General features: G+C 47.0%; 5 protein-coding genes across 5 annotated transcripts; 3 read left to right on the top strand and 2 right to left on the bottom strand.

Moving 5' to 3' along the window:
- Positions 1-484: 484 nt before the first annotated feature.
- On the bottom strand, positions 485-4,100 carry P168DRAFT_244442 (inositol polyphosphate kinase VIP1; the record flags this gene model as incomplete). Its single annotated transcript, XM_024833931.1, has 3 exons — positions 485-548; positions 645-1,926; positions 1,985-4,100. The coding sequence occupies 3 exons, from the start codon at positions 4,098-4,100 to the stop codon at positions 485-487; spliced, it is 3,462 nt and encodes a 1,153-aa protein (XP_024689003.1).
- A 662-nt stretch (positions 4,101-4,762) lies between these two features.
- On the top strand, positions 4,763-8,242 carry P168DRAFT_276424 (rRNA-processing protein UTP21; the record flags this gene model as incomplete). Its single annotated transcript, XM_024835560.1, has 5 exons — positions 4,763-4,915; positions 5,031-6,530; positions 6,597-6,854; positions 6,917-7,555; positions 7,607-8,242. The coding sequence occupies 5 exons, from the start codon at positions 4,763-4,765 to the stop codon at positions 8,174-8,176; spliced, it is 3,120 nt and encodes a 1,039-aa protein (XP_024689002.1). The 3' UTR covers positions 8,177-8,242.
- A 31-nt stretch (positions 8,243-8,273) lies between these two features.
- Positions 8,274-10,302, bottom strand: P168DRAFT_307694 (uncharacterized protein; the record flags this gene model as incomplete). Its single annotated transcript, XM_024839129.1, has 2 exons — positions 8,274-9,948; positions 10,093-10,302. 2 exons carry the CDS (start codon positions 10,300-10,302, stop codon positions 8,344-8,346), a joined length of 1,815 nt encoding a protein of 604 aa, XP_024689001.1. The 3' UTR covers positions 8,274-8,343.
- Positions 10,303-11,198: 896 nt separating this feature from the next.
- Positions 11,199-12,897, top strand: P168DRAFT_307693 (uncharacterized protein). The gene has a single exon (XM_024839128.1). The coding sequence runs from the start codon at positions 11,399-11,401 to the stop codon at positions 12,803-12,805; it is 1,407 nt and encodes a 468-aa protein (XP_024689000.1). The 5' UTR covers positions 11,199-11,398; the 3' UTR covers positions 12,806-12,897.
- A 575-nt stretch (positions 12,898-13,472) lies between these two features.
- Positions 13,473-17,021, top strand: P168DRAFT_276416 (lipase ROG1 family protein). Its single transcript, XM_024835559.1, has 3 exons — positions 13,473-14,054; positions 14,159-15,034; positions 15,125-17,021. Exons 1-3 carry the CDS (start codon positions 13,858-13,860, stop codon positions 16,944-16,946), a joined length of 2,895 nt encoding a protein of 964 aa, XP_024688999.1. The 5' UTR covers positions 13,473-13,857; the 3' UTR covers positions 16,947-17,021.
- Positions 17,022-17,390: the final 369 nt, after the last annotated feature.

Here is a 17,390-nt window from a genome sequence, read left to right as displayed (position 1 = left end):
TAGTATAAAAGATTTTATATTCCTTACCTTGTCACTCTTCTGTCTTTATAGTATAGTATAACATTATAGCTGTTATATATCTGCTTGACTTCCATACTTTACTATAGTTCTAAGTTATGGCTGGTCCTCTAGCTGGTCCTGTGTAATATTGATACCATATATTCTCTCTAATCTTGCCCACTGCTCCCGGGGGCGGCTGTCGCTCCGCGCCAATGCTACCCCCCCGCAGGGCGGCTTGCTTGGCCAGCTTCTCGTTCTCGGGGATCCCCTCGTGCGCAGGGAATCCCGGATCCACCGCAGGGTCATCCGGGAGCCAGCGCCATGACCTTGGCACCACAAAGGATACTATAATGTTACCATAACTAGTGTAACCGGGACAGCCTAAACATCCACATGGATTCAAAATGAATATGATTATGTTATGCAGAATATTTTATGTAAGAGTACTTAAAATATTTCAACCAACCAGTATACAAACCAAGCCTCAAGTGTTAGGCCCATGCTTGTCACTCAAATTCACTGCAATAAATGATTTGGGAAGTTCAACACTGCAGTAGGAAGTTAGTTCTATCACTGAAATAGATGAATTATAACCGGCTCCAGCCTTTGGTGCTGTAGGCAGTAGCCAATGTAATATAACTCACGTGTTGAATTTAGCCTTGAGAGTCTCGATGACTTCCTTCCAATCTTTATGAGCTGTCAAACTTCGTCTAGGTGCACAACCGATGGCATGCCTAGCATCAAGTTGCACATCCAGTGGGTCAAATGCATGGCACCCAGGGCTAATAGAAATTCGAATTGAGTAAGAATTTGTTGATGATTCGCAATCCCGGGCTTCATAAAGCTCAAAACAGATCTGAGACAAATAATCCAACTCGGGAATGGCGGTTCGGGCAATTTTAGTCTGTATACCACCTTCAAGGATGCAGTTTAGAAGGGTGTAAATATGGGACTCTTTGGTAAAATAGAAAAATGACTTCGCATCAGTCGAGGCTTGCACTTCTTCTAGATCCCTTACAATCTCCTGAAGAAGGGGTAAGGATGTCAGTAGGCCAATCTCCAATTTTTCTGTATCTGTAATGCCGTATTCCTGAGGTGTTACGTAGTCAAACAAGACCTTAGCCAGTTTGTATAGCTCTCTCAATTTTGACAGTCTCGCGTCCACTTTGGCCTTTGTGGAGCTAGCACCTGGGTATAATTTGAAGTAGTGATCGTAAGAATCATCAAGGGCTCGTAGGTGTGGGATTGGTTCAAAAGCATGCAGCCTTTTCCTGAGACTAAATCGGCGAGCGAATGTCGAATTATCTCCATGCTCTCCACTCCTGTCTGTGTTCACATCGCTGTTCGATCTAATGTCCTCGAATGACTCGGAGCTTTCGTCATCAGGGGGCATGAAAACCCACTCTAGAAATTGCCGATTGTGGAGAGCATCGAACTTCATGCTATCGTATAGCTCCGAAAGTTTACTAGGATCGACCTTTTCCGTATCACAAAACTCGGCAAATAATTTCTCCCATCTCTCCTTAAAAAGCATGGGGTCCTCGCCGGTGCACCATCGCCCTTGAATAGAAGAGATATCGGCGTTCTCAGTGAAAACACTAGGAGAAGAACCTGCAGGGGTCGTTGCTGGTCGGCCATGTGAAGCATTATTATCAAGTCTTCGAAAATTGTGACGCATAACGTCTCGATGGAACTTCATCAGCTCAACAACAGTAGCCAAGACGACTGAGGGTTCGGGGATATTATCCTTCGGCCAGGTGAACTGAGATGGGGCAGAGCCTTCTCTTAGAAGCAGTTTCAGCTTCTTTTTTACCTTATCCATAAGGTCTTTTGCAGCGTTGGAGTCATCTAAGAGATCCTTCCGTACTTGTATGAATCCCTCCGGAAGTTCCTTTTGATCCAGAAAAGAGCAAGCCCAAATTTGAGCTGCAAAAAAGTCAATTAGCTTGTTATATGCCAAAACCAATGGTGCAAAGCTACTTACCGCTGGTGCTTACACGTCGTTCCGAGCTAGTGAATATCCGGACATTGTTCAGTGCTTCTTTGTTCATCAATTTCAGGTCATCACGGATGTTGAGTCCTAGGTCCTGTGACTGGTAACGAGCAGCATGAGTTGGCTCCCCACCCCATTTAATGACAAGTTGAAGTTTATCAAGGATAAGGTCATTTTCGGCAGCAGAGAACCTCGAGAAAGTGGCACCAGATATCGAGTCACTCCGGGTTTGAGACCTGCTCAAGCTCTTATCTCTCGGGCAACTTTCTGAAATGTTTCGAACATTTGATTCTCCCCCATGAAGTTCGTCGGGGGTTCTTTTGCGAAACATCGGCTTGATTTGAACTTTAGTTCCAGGCCAGCCGCCTTTTTTGTCGAGAGATGTGCGGAGTAATTTCAATTTATCCATATCTTCGAGTTCCTGAGCCATTGCGACTCTGACAGCATCAGAAACACTGGCCAGTGCAGCCTTCCCTTTGATCACCACTTCTTCCTGATGCCCTTTCAATAGATCAATAAACGGCTGACTGTGGAAGGTGAACTTGAATTTTTGTTTTGGTGTGCGATCTGCATGTCTAATGACGGCTACCATGCCCTTCAATTTCCAAGAGTGCTTGGAGGCTGGAGGTGGAGGAGCACCTTCGTTGGGTGCGTCCATAATTCCAACCGGTGGCTTGCCGTGTTGCACCGTGTAGCTAGTGGGGTTTGGGTGATTGTCCTTTGCTGTAGTATTTCTGGCGATTTTGCCAGCATCTGGACTTTCCTTTCCAGGCGGTTCGACAAGTCCTGCAGTAAGAGCTTCAGGCAAGTCATTGTCAGAGGTCCTGTTGTGCTGCTGGTTCCCGTAAAGTTTTGATGTACTTGGCGGTTTCAGTAGAGTTTTCAGCGCGTGTCTATGTGAGACAGAAGGCCTCCAAGTATGGCCGGCATCGGAGGAGATCGTGTCAACAACTTCGGAAAGCCTCCGCTTTTCACTAAGGAAAGTGTCGCGGAGGATGCTAGCACATCGATCATAGTAATCGTTGTTGTCTTTGACAAAACTCCATCCATTGACGTCTATTACGTAGCTTCGATCCCCAACCCGTAGCATGTCAAAGCCGCAGATTCGCTGGCCGAAACCGTTGGATATTTTCGAAGCAATTAAAGCTTCATCCTTGCTCAAATTCGTTATATATCTCAGCTCTTTACCGTGTGTATTTCGCCGAACGAGCCCATCAACCACTGGTGACTTCCTTGTTTCTGCATGGCAGTACTCTGGACCGACGGTATAAGCTTTGACGTCCTCGGAGTTATCCACCCTCAAGAACTGCTCATAGATGTAGCTGGCGCCCTGATCTGTTATCGACCGGGGAATGGTAAGATGAGGGTCATATTCGGAACTTTTATTGCCCACTTTTCGAAAAAGCTTTCTGCCACCACCACCATACTGTTGGTCGTTGGGGAAATATATGTGGATATTGTGATCTTCTCCGTCGGTCGGTTTCTCGACGAATGGCTTTCTGAACGTCTTCCCGTCCACGATCAACGAATCACCGTCATCTGACATTGATACGCTTTTCGTTTTCGCAGCGCCCCCGCCCGTCCCATCTCCAGGCCCGTCAAGTTTGACTCCTGCGAGTCTATGAACATGCTGTGCAAGCTCTGGCGACTCCAATGTTGGCCCACCATCGCGGTTGACTTCAAGTCGTTTTGGCGTTGGAACATTCATTTGGTCTAGGATTTTCAAGCACAGACGACGATCCCACAGAACCTTCTGCATTGGCAGATCATTCACACAAAACGGTTTTCGAAGTTTAGCGTATGCGATAGCCTTGTCCAATGGAAATCCGTCAGAGAAGAAAGCAATCAAGAAGTCACAAACAGGCCAGTTTTCTACAGCCTCATCAAGAATGACTTTATCACCAAAAACGATCACTTCAAACCCTCCTTTAGATTGAAGGCGTGTCAAGATGTTCTGACTCGGCTTGCTGCGAGCTTTCACATCCAAAGCGCATACGCCAATCTTTCCGAGGACTGGAGGTGCTGGCTCCATTTCACTAAGAGAACTTGTAACTGTACTGCCACTCAATCTTCTCGGTGTCCTGCTAGATGAGCGAGTGGATGGCATGCATTGGTTATCTTGAATATGATCGATGCCATGACTTCTCGATTGCTGCTTATGGGTGCTATGCAAGTTGCTCATGGACGGAATAAATGCCGTATCTTTGTAAAGCCGACTCGAGGAAGCTCTGTCTGCATTATCAGGACTTATGCCGTCATGATCAGATAACTTTGCATTGCCCACTATATTGCCACTGGCAACCTCAGCCGACAAGTCGGTGTTGTGCTCATGATCGCGATTCATTGAAAACGACGCCAGGCGGAGTAATTGGTGATAAGAACTGTTGTCTGAATTATGGGTCTTCTTGAAATGGTTACTGTTGATAAATGCGATGGAAGATGATGCAATTGCTGTGTATTAAGTGTGCGGAAGTCCTATCTCGGATATGACGATGGCGACTCGGGAGGATTTTACCGCGCCCGACGGAAGCAACACCGAAGGGAAGGCTCAACCCAGCCTGGCCTTGGAGCGATAAGCTCTTGGCATGACTGAAGACTTAACCGGGTGAGCCACCGACGGCCGTCCAAGAGTAGTTTAGTGGGTATGTTACTTACTCGTATTTGCATACCGGTAAGATACAGCGGAACAACTAAAAAAAAAAAAAAAAAAAGAACGAAGGGAAAGAGATAGAAAACCCTATCATCTTGTTCAAGTTTAAAGGGCTCTACATGATCGACCTTAAACCTCTTGAGTCGACAAAAATGCCATCTGTTGACCAGGAAGGATATCATCTGCCTCTACTGAAGCGGCAGAAAAGAGCAATCGACAATGAAATTCACAGTGCGCCAAAGTCAGGGTCTAAGATCTTTTCCCCATTTCGAGTAAGTTGAGATAACGACTGGCCATATTCTTTCTATTCATACATATGAGTTCCAAACAAAGCATACCAAGTTCAATTGGCGCGCTTGGTTATCAGAGCTAATTCATACGATACAGACATTAGGTCTGGTGTCTCCAACAACCGTGCCCTTCACCTCCGTTCGCTTAGGCAAATCTACGTTCCAAATCACAACTTCCATAGGACGCTCATTGCAAACCTATGATTTACGGCGTGGACTAAATCTGGTCTTCATAACGAGACCTCTGACCCCAGATACAATTACTGCCACATGTGCATGGCAAGATAAGATTTTTGCGGCATGGGGAAATCTCCGGCCTAATTCTCCCGGAGGCATCTGGGTCTTCAAACGTGGAAAAAAAATCGCATCCTTGGATATACCCGCTGAATGTACTGGGCCAGTCAATCGATTACTTGTTTTCGGGTCGTGGGTTGTAGGTTGCAGTGAAAACTGCATACAAATATGGAAGAATATATCCCACGATCACTACACCACTCTCAGGCCTCCACCGTCTCGAGAATCGTCCGAGAGGGGTCTATACACAAACGAAATCTGTACTATGCCCACATATATTAACAAGGTTTTCGTCGGACGCTATGATGGGGGAGTCGACATCTGGAACGTCAAAACGGGGAAGTTGATCTACTCAATACTTCCGCCTTCTTCTAATTGTGGAGCTGTCACGGCACTGCAGCCCACTCCGGTGTTGTCTCTTCTTGCTATTGCGTACGATAGCGGTACAATTGACATTCGGAATATCGAAACCGGCCGCTTCATTCTTCATCTGGAGCCAGCTTCCTCGCGGATGGAAAAGGTCACATCATTCGCATTCCGGAGCGATGGTTTAGGTTCTGGAGACGATGGCCGAAAAGCGGGTGTCATGGCAACTGCGAGTTCAGAAAGTGGGGATATCAAACTTTGGGATCTGAACAACGGCGGCAGAGTGATGGGTGTTCTTCGAAGTGCTCATCTGCTTTCTGAAAACGAACCAGGGTCTGGCGTTACCCACATCCAGTTTCTAGATGGGCAGCCTCTGTTGGTCTCATCTGGAAAGGATAATTCACTAAAAACCTGGATTTTTGATGAAGTGCCATTTTCACCTATTCCGAGACCTCTTCATTCCAGAGGCGGCCATGCATCCGCAATCACTTCTCTCGGGTTCCTCCCCTCATCATCTGACGGGTCTGAATTCGGCGGTAAATGGCTACTAAGTGCAAGCAAGGATGGTGGTCTCTGGGGCTTCAGTGTTCGAAAAGACAGCCAGAACACCGAAATATCTCAAGGTGCTGGGAAACAGAGATCGAAAAAAGTCATCGGGTTGGAAGGTGTGGGTGGCTCGGTGCAAAATGTGCCGCTGAGGACTCCAGAGATAACCTGCATTGCCTGCTCCCTCAATCGTGACGGCGGAATGGGTCTTACAACATCAGGTCCAGTTTGGACAAATCCAAGAGTCACCAATACAGATGCCTCGAACAAAACAGGCTGGGAAAGTATAGTGACTGGGCACAGAGGCGATAAATATGCACGGACATGGTTTTGGGGCAAGAAAAAAGCTGGACGTTGGGCCTTTGAAACCAGCGATGGAAGTGAAGTCAAGGTATGCTATTATCCTTTGATATCGGTCTACTAAAGCATAGCTGACCGGGCCTGGTGGTGCCTATAGAGCGTCGCCGTATCAAACTGTGGCACTTTTGCTTTAGTCGGATCAGCTGCGGGTTCGATTGATATGTTCAACTTGCAGTCAGGCTCATACCGGCAGAGCTTTCCCGCCCGCGACCAACGGGCAAATATTAAGTCTGGGACTAAATTGCACCCCAGCTCACAAAGTAGCAACACAAAACACACGAAAGCCGTTACTGGTTTGGCAATCGATGGGTTAAATCAAGTTGTTGTCAGTTGTGGCCTCGATGGGAGGATCAAGGTAAGGAAAAAGAGAACCTGCATTTTGGTAGCAGTGCTGACCTGGAAATTGGAAAAACATAGTTTTGGGACTTTGTTACTGGAATCCTCATTGATGAACTCAACTGGTATCCAATGACATCAATCACCGGCCTTCGGTACAGCACTACAAGCGAACTCATCGCAGTCAGCTGTGATGATCTTTCAATTCGGGTTGTGGACCTTGAAACAAGAAAGGTAGTGCGTGAGTTTTGGGGGTGTGTAGGCCAGGTGAATGACTTGACATTCTCTTACGATGGGAGGTGGGTAATTGCAACCTCGATGGACTCCGTCGTTCGAGTGTGGGATGTGCCCACAGGACATCTCATCGACCTCTTTCGTCTTACCAGTACGTGCACTGCTTTGGCCATGTCGTCAACCGGTGAATTTCTTGCCACAGCCCACGCCGACGGAGTAGGCGTCAGTCTTTGGTCGAACCGAGGACTTTTCACGCCAATATCATGCCAAAACCTGGATGAGAGTAATATTGCAAGTGTCGATTTTCATACCGCCGCTGGAGAAAATGGTGGAGGAGCAATTGAGGCTGCATTCTCCGAAGCTCCTTCGGCAAGCGAAGTGGAGGGCCCGTTGCTAAATTCGCAGCAACTCGACCGGGACATGCTCACACTGAGTAAAGTTCCGAAAAGCAAATGGCAGACACTACTCAACCTGCACATCATCAAGGTAAATGCGCAACATTCCCTTCTTCCATTCACTTACTGACCTCTATACAAGGAACGCAATAAGCCAGTTGAACCTCCCAAAGCTCCACAGAAGGCTCCCTTTTTCCTTCCCGCGGCACATGATGTTTTGGAAAGTGACACCAACGTTGATCTTGACCGGGTGACCGAAAGTACAGTGACTGAGCGGTCGAGGATTGCCAAGATGTATTCTTCCGAAACCTCTTTCGTCACACTATTAAAATCAGCGTCCTTATCTGGAGACTTTGAGTCTTTTATCGAACACCTGAAGAGTCTACCCCCCGCAAAAGTTGATGTCGAGATAAGATCTCTGAGTCCACAGGTTCGGGAAGGGCAATCCGAACTCTCGGCCTTTGTATGCGCATTGTCGAGTCGGCTACGGTCAAAGATGGATTTTGAGCTGGTCAATGCTTGGATGGCAGTGTTCCTAAAGGCGCACTCTGACGTCATTGAAAGATGCTCGGAATCAAGTACCGACGAATACAGTGTGTTGAAAGATGCTCTCGACACCTGGACCCGTGTGCAACGGATTGAAGCGCGACGATTGACCGAACTGGTGGGGTATTGTCGAGGTGTGGTGGGATTTCTCAGATCGTCACGGTAGATTGGTTCTTGATTAATCAATACACTCAAAGCAATTTGCCTACGATATGAGAATTAGCTCGTGTGCATATTCTAAGTGTAATATGTGTTAACGTCTTGGCATACATAAATGCAGCATGACTATAGCCTCCCAAATTTTGAAAGAGTAAATAGAATTGAGGTGTTATTTTAATCTTGCGAAAGAAGCTCAAACATGTTGCGGTGTCTCTTCTCAGGTACTTTCCGATTTAAACTAGACCCAGCCCGCCTGTTCACTGCCACAGCCGAGGTGTCATTCTCACCAAGGCAGTGCGTTGCTTCCTGGGGCAGTGGGATTGCAGTAACACCATTGTCTTCTGAGGATGGAAAAAGTTGACCGAGTAGCTGTTCAACGGCAAATCCAGACAGGCATTCCTTTGTTATCTCCTGCAAAGATCTCGTGATAACATGGAGGGGTGGAAGACCGCCAAGCACGGATTTCAAACAGTCCAAATGACCAGATGAGGCCACAAAAATTCCATTCAATTGCTGGAGAATTCTGAGGGAGTAAAGAACTGACTGGATCTGTGCAGAGAGATGGACATCAACCCACCCTACTGCTACACCCATGCGGCCGAACCTCAGAAACTGGCTCAACTGTTCAGCACTAAGAAAGGCGGATGCTCTTCCCGGGCCATATAACTCATACAGCGCCAATACTCTCCAAAAGAATGGGGAGCTCGTGTCTCCTCCAACTGTGCTCTGTACCGATCGATATCGGCTCAAAAAAGCCTGTGTCTCTTCGGCAATCCAATCTTCGTCCTCGAGTGATATCCTGTCCCGGATTATTCTTCCTCCCCGGCGCACATACTCGTAGATGTAAGCATGTTTATCCGATGGAGAGAGAGTAGCATTCAAGATAGAGTATCCAAGGCGCCTATAAAGACGGCTATCCCACCAACCGCACCTTCTCATATGGTCTTCGAACAAGATCGGCAAGTACATGTGTGGTATTTCATCTGAGATGCCGGCATGTTGTATTTTGCACTGGCAAAATAGCTCTGAAACCCTTGCGTCGAGATTTTGGGGTAGAGCGTGCATTAAATCTCCAGGAAAGTACACCAAGTTCGTGCCAATGTACTCACCAGCGAAAAGGAGGTACCGTGGGTCGTTTGACTGAGTCTCATACGTGGTTTTGGATAATTGAATGAGCCCAGTCAACCCCATATTTGGATTGTCTCTCAAATTGTAAGCTAGAAACAAAAGATCGCTGACACCAAGGCGGCTGGAAACAGCGGCTGGACATATTCCCATAGCTTTGATTTGCATATCCGGATATGTACCTGTATTGCAGTCAGATAAATTAATAGAGTCCAGAAACACCACGGATCCAGCTGAGTGGAGATCATATAGGATTAGATCAGAGTCATTCGTCAATATGGACGAGCCCGTGTTATTCGCCATGTAAACACATTGGCTGTCAGCTTCCCCTGGGACCATTACTGTTCGGTCTGCCCAAGGGAAATCTGCGCAATCAAGGGCCAGCGGCTTTTGGAAAATGCCATCAACCACTTCTGAAATCCTGGCCCGATCCCAGCGAGACTTGAGGTCTTCAAAAACTGCTGGAACAATGAAAGGATTGTGTGGAAAGTCATTGTACCTCGCAGTTACAGTTCGGCTTCGTAGCACGTTTGCAAAATCGACAATACGGCGTCCATGAGCTCTCCTCGATGATGGAGCCCAGGTTTTGAATTTAGATTGGAAAGTTTCAAGTCTCTTTCTAGAGTGCTCAAGCCGAAGCGCACGTGTCTCTCGCTTTGAGGCGGGTAAGGCTCCATCAAAACAAATTTGTTCCCTATGTATAATTAGCGGCGTAGAGATTATACTGCTATCACATATGTACACTTTCACCCCAACAATGCTTAGGTGCAGGAGATATATCAAAACCCCCAGGCTCACCTCATCACAAGTGGGCTGAGCATCCTGAGACTGGACGCTCGGGTCCATCCAGGCTAATAATCGTGAAAAAACATGATAAACCATACTAGGGCCATCAATGACGACAGATTGGATACATCGTAATTCCCCTTGTGGCGTGATATTTCTGCCATCGAGTAGGATCGGCTCGGAGAATGGGCTTATAACGCGAGTTAACCGCGGAATACCCATCTTTGCGCTTATTATGTTGAATGCTGTATGACTATTAAATCTTCTTCTCGGGATACCATGATGGGAGAGTTGAGCGCTCAATACAATACTTCCGACCACGTGACTGTTCTTTGGAGGCAATACCTGCTCGATATGTCACCCTACACTACGTAGATTTAAAACTTGTAGGCTATAATTAACTTGTAAAACTGTTTATTACCATTTATTAGATGCACTATGTGGTCACAGTACATGCTACACACGGAGCGTGGAAAATCAATTCGACATGCTAGGGTGATTTGTACATAGAAAGTTTCTGTGATGGCCTGTAATACTTGGATTGTATTGAAAAATTAAGATCTTTTTGTCATCCCTTTTCGGTAGGAAACCACATGGCATGAGAATCAAGCAAATTATTTAACCCCGAATTTTATATCAGTCAACCTTTGAAATCAACGAGCCCACTGCCAGTATAAACAGAAATACTATATTGAATTTATCGCCCATTTTCTGTCGGCTATCTGAGGTCTGTTTAGGTCATGAACAGTCTTTCTAGTCATTTGTAGCTTGGCTTCCTTGCGAAGTGTGGCTGACCTTGTATGGCTGGTAAGACAGATATGGAATACACAACTACACAATATAGGTCACTTAGGTGATTGATTCTGTCATGCACAATGCTTAGGTACGTCTTGGGCATATGAGTCACATGACTGGCACCATTGTACCGTCTATAAGCACCATTACCGATAGCAGGAGCAGGGGGAAGTTTTCCGAAGTGATAGTAAGGCTGGGGCCAATAGCAGCACCACCCAGGGTCCACTTATCGCTCGCAAGGTGCAGTAATCATCCATCCATATAGGTGGTACCTGTAGTAGGCCCAGCCGGGCTGTGTGCTTCTTAAGCAGGGAGATAGGTGTATCCATAGTAAGCAGTAGTCTTGGGACTACTCCATACCTTAGTATCGAGCGCCTCGCCCCAACTATTCTGATTCTTTCCCATTCCGCAGTGTACTTCATCTGACGATCTCCAAGAACTGAGTCATTTATCTAATCTGGGAGATATCAACACAACTCCACATCGTGATTATACATCCTCTGGAACAAGCAATATCATAGCAATGACGCACTGTTCCGAAGATGCGCTTGCAAGTAAAGCACCGAGTGCTTGCAGGCTCTCAGATAACCTCCTCGAATGCTATAAACTTCGGGGGCAAGTCGAGTCGACTGTCGCTCTTGACGATATAGTGTGTATCTTACCACCAAAGGATGACCATGCCAAGGAGGGCTATACTCTGCTATACGTTCAGAAGAACCACGAAGATGAGAGTGCTGGGCTGGTCCACAAAACATCGCTCCAGACCATTCTACTACTTTCCCCACCACAGGAATTACTGTCACAATATTTGCTGGCAAAGACCCCTCATCATCTTAATTCCTTGGACAATAATCGCAATCTTGATATTGTTATCTCTACTCTCTCTGGAACTTGTACGGCTCTGGATTTTTTCAACAGTGTCCTAAGACCACTCTTGGCGGAGATCGGCCTATCTCACTACGAGACCCATGAAACAAGCTCGGCGCAAACCATCACTGAACTGTGCTTGTCAAAATTCATTCCTTGCGCCAAGGCAGGAGTCGCCCAAACAATTATACTTCTTTCGGGTGATGGGGGCCTCACTGACATCGTCGACTCGTTTCATCAGTCTACAGAGAATGTGCTAGTATCTCCTGATATTGCCTTGATCCCGGCAGGCACAGGGAATGCTATGGCAAATTCCTTGGAATTGCTCTCAAAGTCTACAACCAGCTTGGTGACATTACTGCGAGGAAAGCCAACAGGTATACCTGTATTCTCTGCCAAATTCTCGCCAGGGACACATCGTGTTTCTGGGGAGGACCGCATCAGCAATTCGTTAAATAGAGACCCAACAGAAGACAAATATCCAAGGGCCTACGGAGCTGTTGTTGCAAGTTGGGGTTTACATGCTTCCCTGGTTGCTGATAGCGACACCGCAGAATACCGTGCCTACGGGAGTGATCGGTTCAAGATTGCTGCGAAAGAGCTCCTATATCCTTCAGATGGCTCTGAGTCCCACATATACAGGGGGACGATTACCACGAGGAAAATAGACAGCCAGGGACAGGAAGGCGTGGAGATAATGAGGCAGCACGAACACATGTATGTGTTGGTGACCTTGGTACCTAGGCTTGAGAAAGAGTTCACGATATCGCCGTCATCAATCCCCCTAGGTGGTAGCTTGAGGATGATTCATTTTGGCCCAGTGTCCCCTGAACGCGCCATGGATTTGATGGCCTTAGCGTACCAAGGAGGTGGCCACATTCGCGAAAGTGAAGTCTTCTACTCGGATATTGAGGGGGTAACAATTGACTTTCAAGAAGCTGACGAGAGATGGCGACGGGTGTGTATTGATGGGAAGGTGTTTGTTATCGAATGCGGGGGTTGGATGGAGATGCACAAAGAGCCTAAGTGTTTATTGAATGTTTTCTCATCCGTCACTGACTAAAAAGTGACAATTACGCCAGGTAGCTGGCCACATATAGAGTGCGCTGTCAGAGAGATAGAAGTCGATAGAGTACAAGTTTTGTTACAGGTCAGTTATCCGAGTTTATTTACTTATAATGGCTCTTCTGGTTGAAAGAGAGAAAAAAACCCAAGTGCCATTTTGGACTGTAGGAAGCGTGCTGCTAATTTGAAAAGACCAAACTACGTTGAAATCAGTATCCTTGCCCGGCAATTGACTCCCAGACATCCCTGGGATAGATACAGAGTATCCGTACTCCGTAGTTAGTAACTATGCTCATGTTAAGATGTTAGACGTGTCAGCGTCAGGCCGCCATGTGAATGCCTTAGTCAACCACCCTACCCCCTTTGTACATAGCCACCGCGACGCACGGAGTACAAAGTCTGTAGATCAGCGATTAGTCCTTCGGGTACTCCGTACATACCCCCTATTCTTCGTACTCCGTACTTCTATATGGCATTTACAACACCACTGAACTAAATCTTACCCTCACTCAACTAAGACCCTGACATCATATAACAAAACTAGTTAAAGTTAACTAAGGGGGTGTCGGTGGTTGACTAAGCACCCGCATTGTGTAACACGAGGCTCTCAGGCCTGATAGCATAAGTCCATGTTGAAAGAGCTTGAACGGTGTAAATGCAGGAATCAAATTTGATAATCAAAAAGATGTGTTGTATCTGTCACTTTTCTCCGTAGTTCTCTGGTAGTCTCTGTCTCTGAATTTGGGCGGGTATTGTTTTGGAAGGTTTCAAGCATGTGGTTGGTATGGACCTCGCCAAGTGGCAAGTAGCCTGGGAGGAGGAAGTCGGAGACACATGATTATATACTATCTAGTATCAACACTCAGAGGGTACAAATTTGTCCATGCACATTACTAGCTCACTTGCAGCGACTAGCGAGCTCTCTAGTCAACCAAGTAACTACAAACCACCCTATCTTAGCAAAGGTGTATCTACTACAAGCCCCCGGAAATGCACCAGCGAACTCGCTAGCGGAACCACGGAAGATGAAAGCAGCAACATCAGTCACCAATGCTCATCACACCCCGAATCTATTCCGCGTCGCAGATACCAGATCGGGGAACATTTCTACCCAGCCGTGAAAACATCTCAGCAATCCACTCCCTTACGGGGTGGACCCTCGTCTCTACCGGTACTAAGAAGGCCACTACGGAGACAATGCTATTGCTACATCAAGCTGGTAGCGTTCGTGTAGGAGAGGTAGTCAGGTTCGTCGAGTCGATATCAACCTCCCCTTTTATCATGCCATCATTACTCTTGGTCTACATTTAGAACAACTTGTTGATGATACTGACTCTGGTTTTCTCGACAGATATACGTTGACTTATGATCCGGCAACCGACAACTTCCGCCCACCCCCTTCCGAGTTATACGTCAAAGTCAAGAATACTTCCGCAATTCCATTGCGAGCAGCATACCTCCATGGCCCTTACACACTTTATGTGTCATGTTACCCGTCTACGTTTGATCCGAACGTGAAACTAGGACGGCAAGACACCCAGAATGCCCCCCAGTTTGAGCCTTACCTGAAGGCCGGTGGAAGTTGGGGTGCGACTATTGCCATCCCTCAAGTCGCGCGGCGAGACCCAGAAGACCCCGTCACTACTGCACCCCCAAACAGCAGTAAGGTGACCTGGGTCATCGAGATCATATCGCAGGTATTGTTTTCAAATTCAGCTTCTGTCAATTTTGAGCTACTTGTCGGTCGTGACCAAACTTCGGTGGAGTCATTTGCTGCAAAAGGAGCGCCAAAAGTTGGAGGCACTAGACCAGCTCAGCTAGACGATCACTGGTCTTCTGAGACAAGAGGGAGACAAACATTTGCAACAAATGGGGTGTTCTCTGACTCTCTTACATTACAAGTAGATGACACCGTCAGCCTGTGGAACACGCCGTCATTCCCAGCATGCAGTGTTAATCAAGAAGCCGATGAAACAGGCGTCACTAGTTTTCTCCAACCCACGGCTGATACAAAACAAGATCCCTCTGCCTGCGCAAAAGACCTACAAACAACTAGGTGTAAGAAGAAAGTCCACCTTGTTGTGTTGACACATGGGTTACATAGCAACCTTGGGGCGGATATGCTCTACTTGAAAGAAAGCATCGACGCTGCCGCAAGGGAGACCAAAGAGAAGGCAGAAGAATTAAGAAACAAAAATAGGACGGCACCAGATGGATCTTCAGATAGGTGAGTGTCCGCTCAGGAATAGGCAGGCTGTCTATTTATACATCTCTCTGATTTGATCTATGATAGCTGACCACTATGAAATTGCTTTAGCCATGGATGCAGCTTTTGCGGAGGATGCGACGACGAAGAGACCATAGTACGAGGGTTTCCTGGAAACGCTGTTCGTACTGAACGTGGAATCCAATATCTTGGGAAACGTCTCGCAAAATATATTTTGTTCATGACATATCCAGATCAACCTCATATCCCTCGCAAAAACACCAAGACAAACCCCCTTGCCGGTGCATTTGGTTCATCGAAAATTGGGGTTGAAGGGCCATCTCTTGCCCATATGAACGCTGATCATTCCTCGGAACATATAGCCCTGGAGGATCATACTTATCAAATTACAAGCATCAGCTTTGTTGGACACTCCCTTGGGGGTCTCATACAAACCTACGCGATTGCATATATCAAGAAACATTCCCCCGAATTTTTTGAAAAAATCAAGCCTATCAACTTTATTGCTTTGGCAACCCCATTCCTTGGACTCAGCAACGAGAACCCTTTATATGTCCGTTTCGCCTTGGACTTAGGTCTTGTTGGTCGCACGGGCCAAGATCTCGGCCTGAGTTGGACAGCTCCCAAAATGCGAAGTGGCTGGGAATCCATCATTGGCGGCAGAGGCGATTCTGGGAAAGCAGAGGGCCGCTCAGACGCAGGGTCAAAGCCATTATTGAGAATTTTGCCATGCGGACCAGCTCATGAGGCCCTGAAAAAATTTCAGCGACGAACTGTCTATTCCAATGTGGTCAATGATGGGATCGTGCCCCTGCGCACATCCAGTTTATATTTCCTTGACTGGAAAGGACTAGACCGCGTTGAAAAAGCTAGAAGAGGGAATGGAATTGTTGGTACCATGGCCGAATGGGGTTGGGCAGAATTGACGGGCGCAAACTCGCAGTCTCCGCGAACCAATTCCCCAGCTAATCGCATAGAACTGAAACACACAGAGGTCGACAGTGACGGGATTCAAGAAGACGTTTTGAGAGCGGACTTACCTCGACAGGAAGACACTGCTCTCTTTACGGATGGTAACCAATCGTCGGAAAATCAATTGCAGAAACTGGCAATATCCAGCATGTCTGCGGATACAAAAGCGAAGGAAAACAGGATCAAACCTACATCTGCGTCTGAAAGTCCATTGAGTGGCCTGTTCTCCATATTCCGACCAAAGGAGGCCACGGAGTTTCCCTCGGGACATAAGCAAAACAAACTTCACAAACGGAGCCAGACTCTCAAACCTGACGACGACATAGAAATTCGGGCATCCTCGACATTCTATAGCCATGAGTCAGTTACTCGTACACGGCCTAGCGATGAATATACACCCCCGCGAACTACATTCCTTGAGTCCGCCGGCGATCTCCTCATGCCACCCCTACCGTCCGCTGAATTCATAGCCGATCCTGCTTCGAGGCCTCAGACTATTTTCCATGATCGTGTCTATCACCCTGATGACATCCCACCCCCTCCGATCACAGATCGACGGGTTATGACACTTGGTTCTACTGCCAGAAAAGCACCGAAGCCACAGCCTGATCACCCCGAGGCCTCCCACCAGGCCCAAAATGGGAAAGGATCATCCGAGCATGGGCTCAAGGTCGAGGAAAGAATCGCGAGGGCTTATCATCGTGATCTGTCGTGGCGCAAGGTCCTTGTCCGACTCGAACCAGATGCACATAATAATATCATTGTTCGGCGAATGTTCACAAATGCCTATGGTTGGCCGGTGGTTAAACATCTTGTTGACAACCACTTTAGGCTGGCCTCTCCAACCCAGTCGAATGAAAGCCTTACCGTTCATTTAGATCAGGCCAATTCAGGCATGACAGGAGCAGCTGATCCGGGCTTCGAAGTTCCGAGTGGGTAGGAGGATCTTCTTGCAGATGAGCCCGAGGCCGATATTGTGTATATAGAACCATTAATATCATTTGTATTACCAGAGACTACCTAGTGACCATGTACAACGGTGTCGTTGATCATATGCATCATCGGTAAAGGGATGAGGTAGAGTCATTGAATAGTTGGCGCTGAACTGCAGGATAGGTATTCTGGGCGTCACTTTTTTGGACATTAACACAGAGCACTTGTAATCAGCTATATAGATCAATGGCAGAAAAACTGAACTACAGGTTCTGTTATGAGATGATGGTATGTAAATTTTATCTCATTCTTCCAGGGCCGTGGGAGCTGTGGAAACAATTGCTCTGCGGTATGACCACTTCCTGCATAGAAACCAAAGTCTACTCCCTCACTCCCTCCCAATTTAATGGACTGATACCGCACTTGGTTGTCCATATCTGCGTTCCCTTTG

Source organism: Aspergillus campestris (assembly GCF_002847485.1).
Source record: "Aspergillus campestris IBT 28561 chromosome Unknown P168scaffold_15, whole genome shotgun sequence".
NCBI classification, from domain to species: domain Eukaryota; kingdom Fungi; phylum Ascomycota; class Eurotiomycetes; order Eurotiales; family Aspergillaceae; genus Aspergillus; species Aspergillus campestris.
The sequence above is the reverse complement of the archived record's forward strand: the minus strand, read 5'-3'. Positions and strand labels throughout refer to the sequence as shown.

Excerpts from the sequence above, each read along its gene's own strand:
- P168DRAFT_307693 (XM_024839128.1), top strand. The coding sequence starts at position 11,399 with ATGACGCACTGTTCCGAAGATGCGCTTGCAAGTAAAGCACCGAGTGCT.
- P168DRAFT_276416 (XM_024835559.1), top strand. The coding sequence starts at position 13,858 with ATGCTCATCACACCCCGAATCTATTCCGCGTCGCAGATACCAGATCGG. Across the intron at positions 14,055-14,158 it reads CGTGTAGGAGAGGTAGTCAG|ATATACGTTGACTTATGATC; the intron begins GTTCGTCGAGTC and ends TTTTCTCGACAG. Across the intron at positions 15,035-15,124 it reads CCAGATGGATCTTCAGATAG|CCATGGATGCAGCTTTTGCG; the intron begins GTGAGTGTCCGC and ends AAATTGCTTTAG.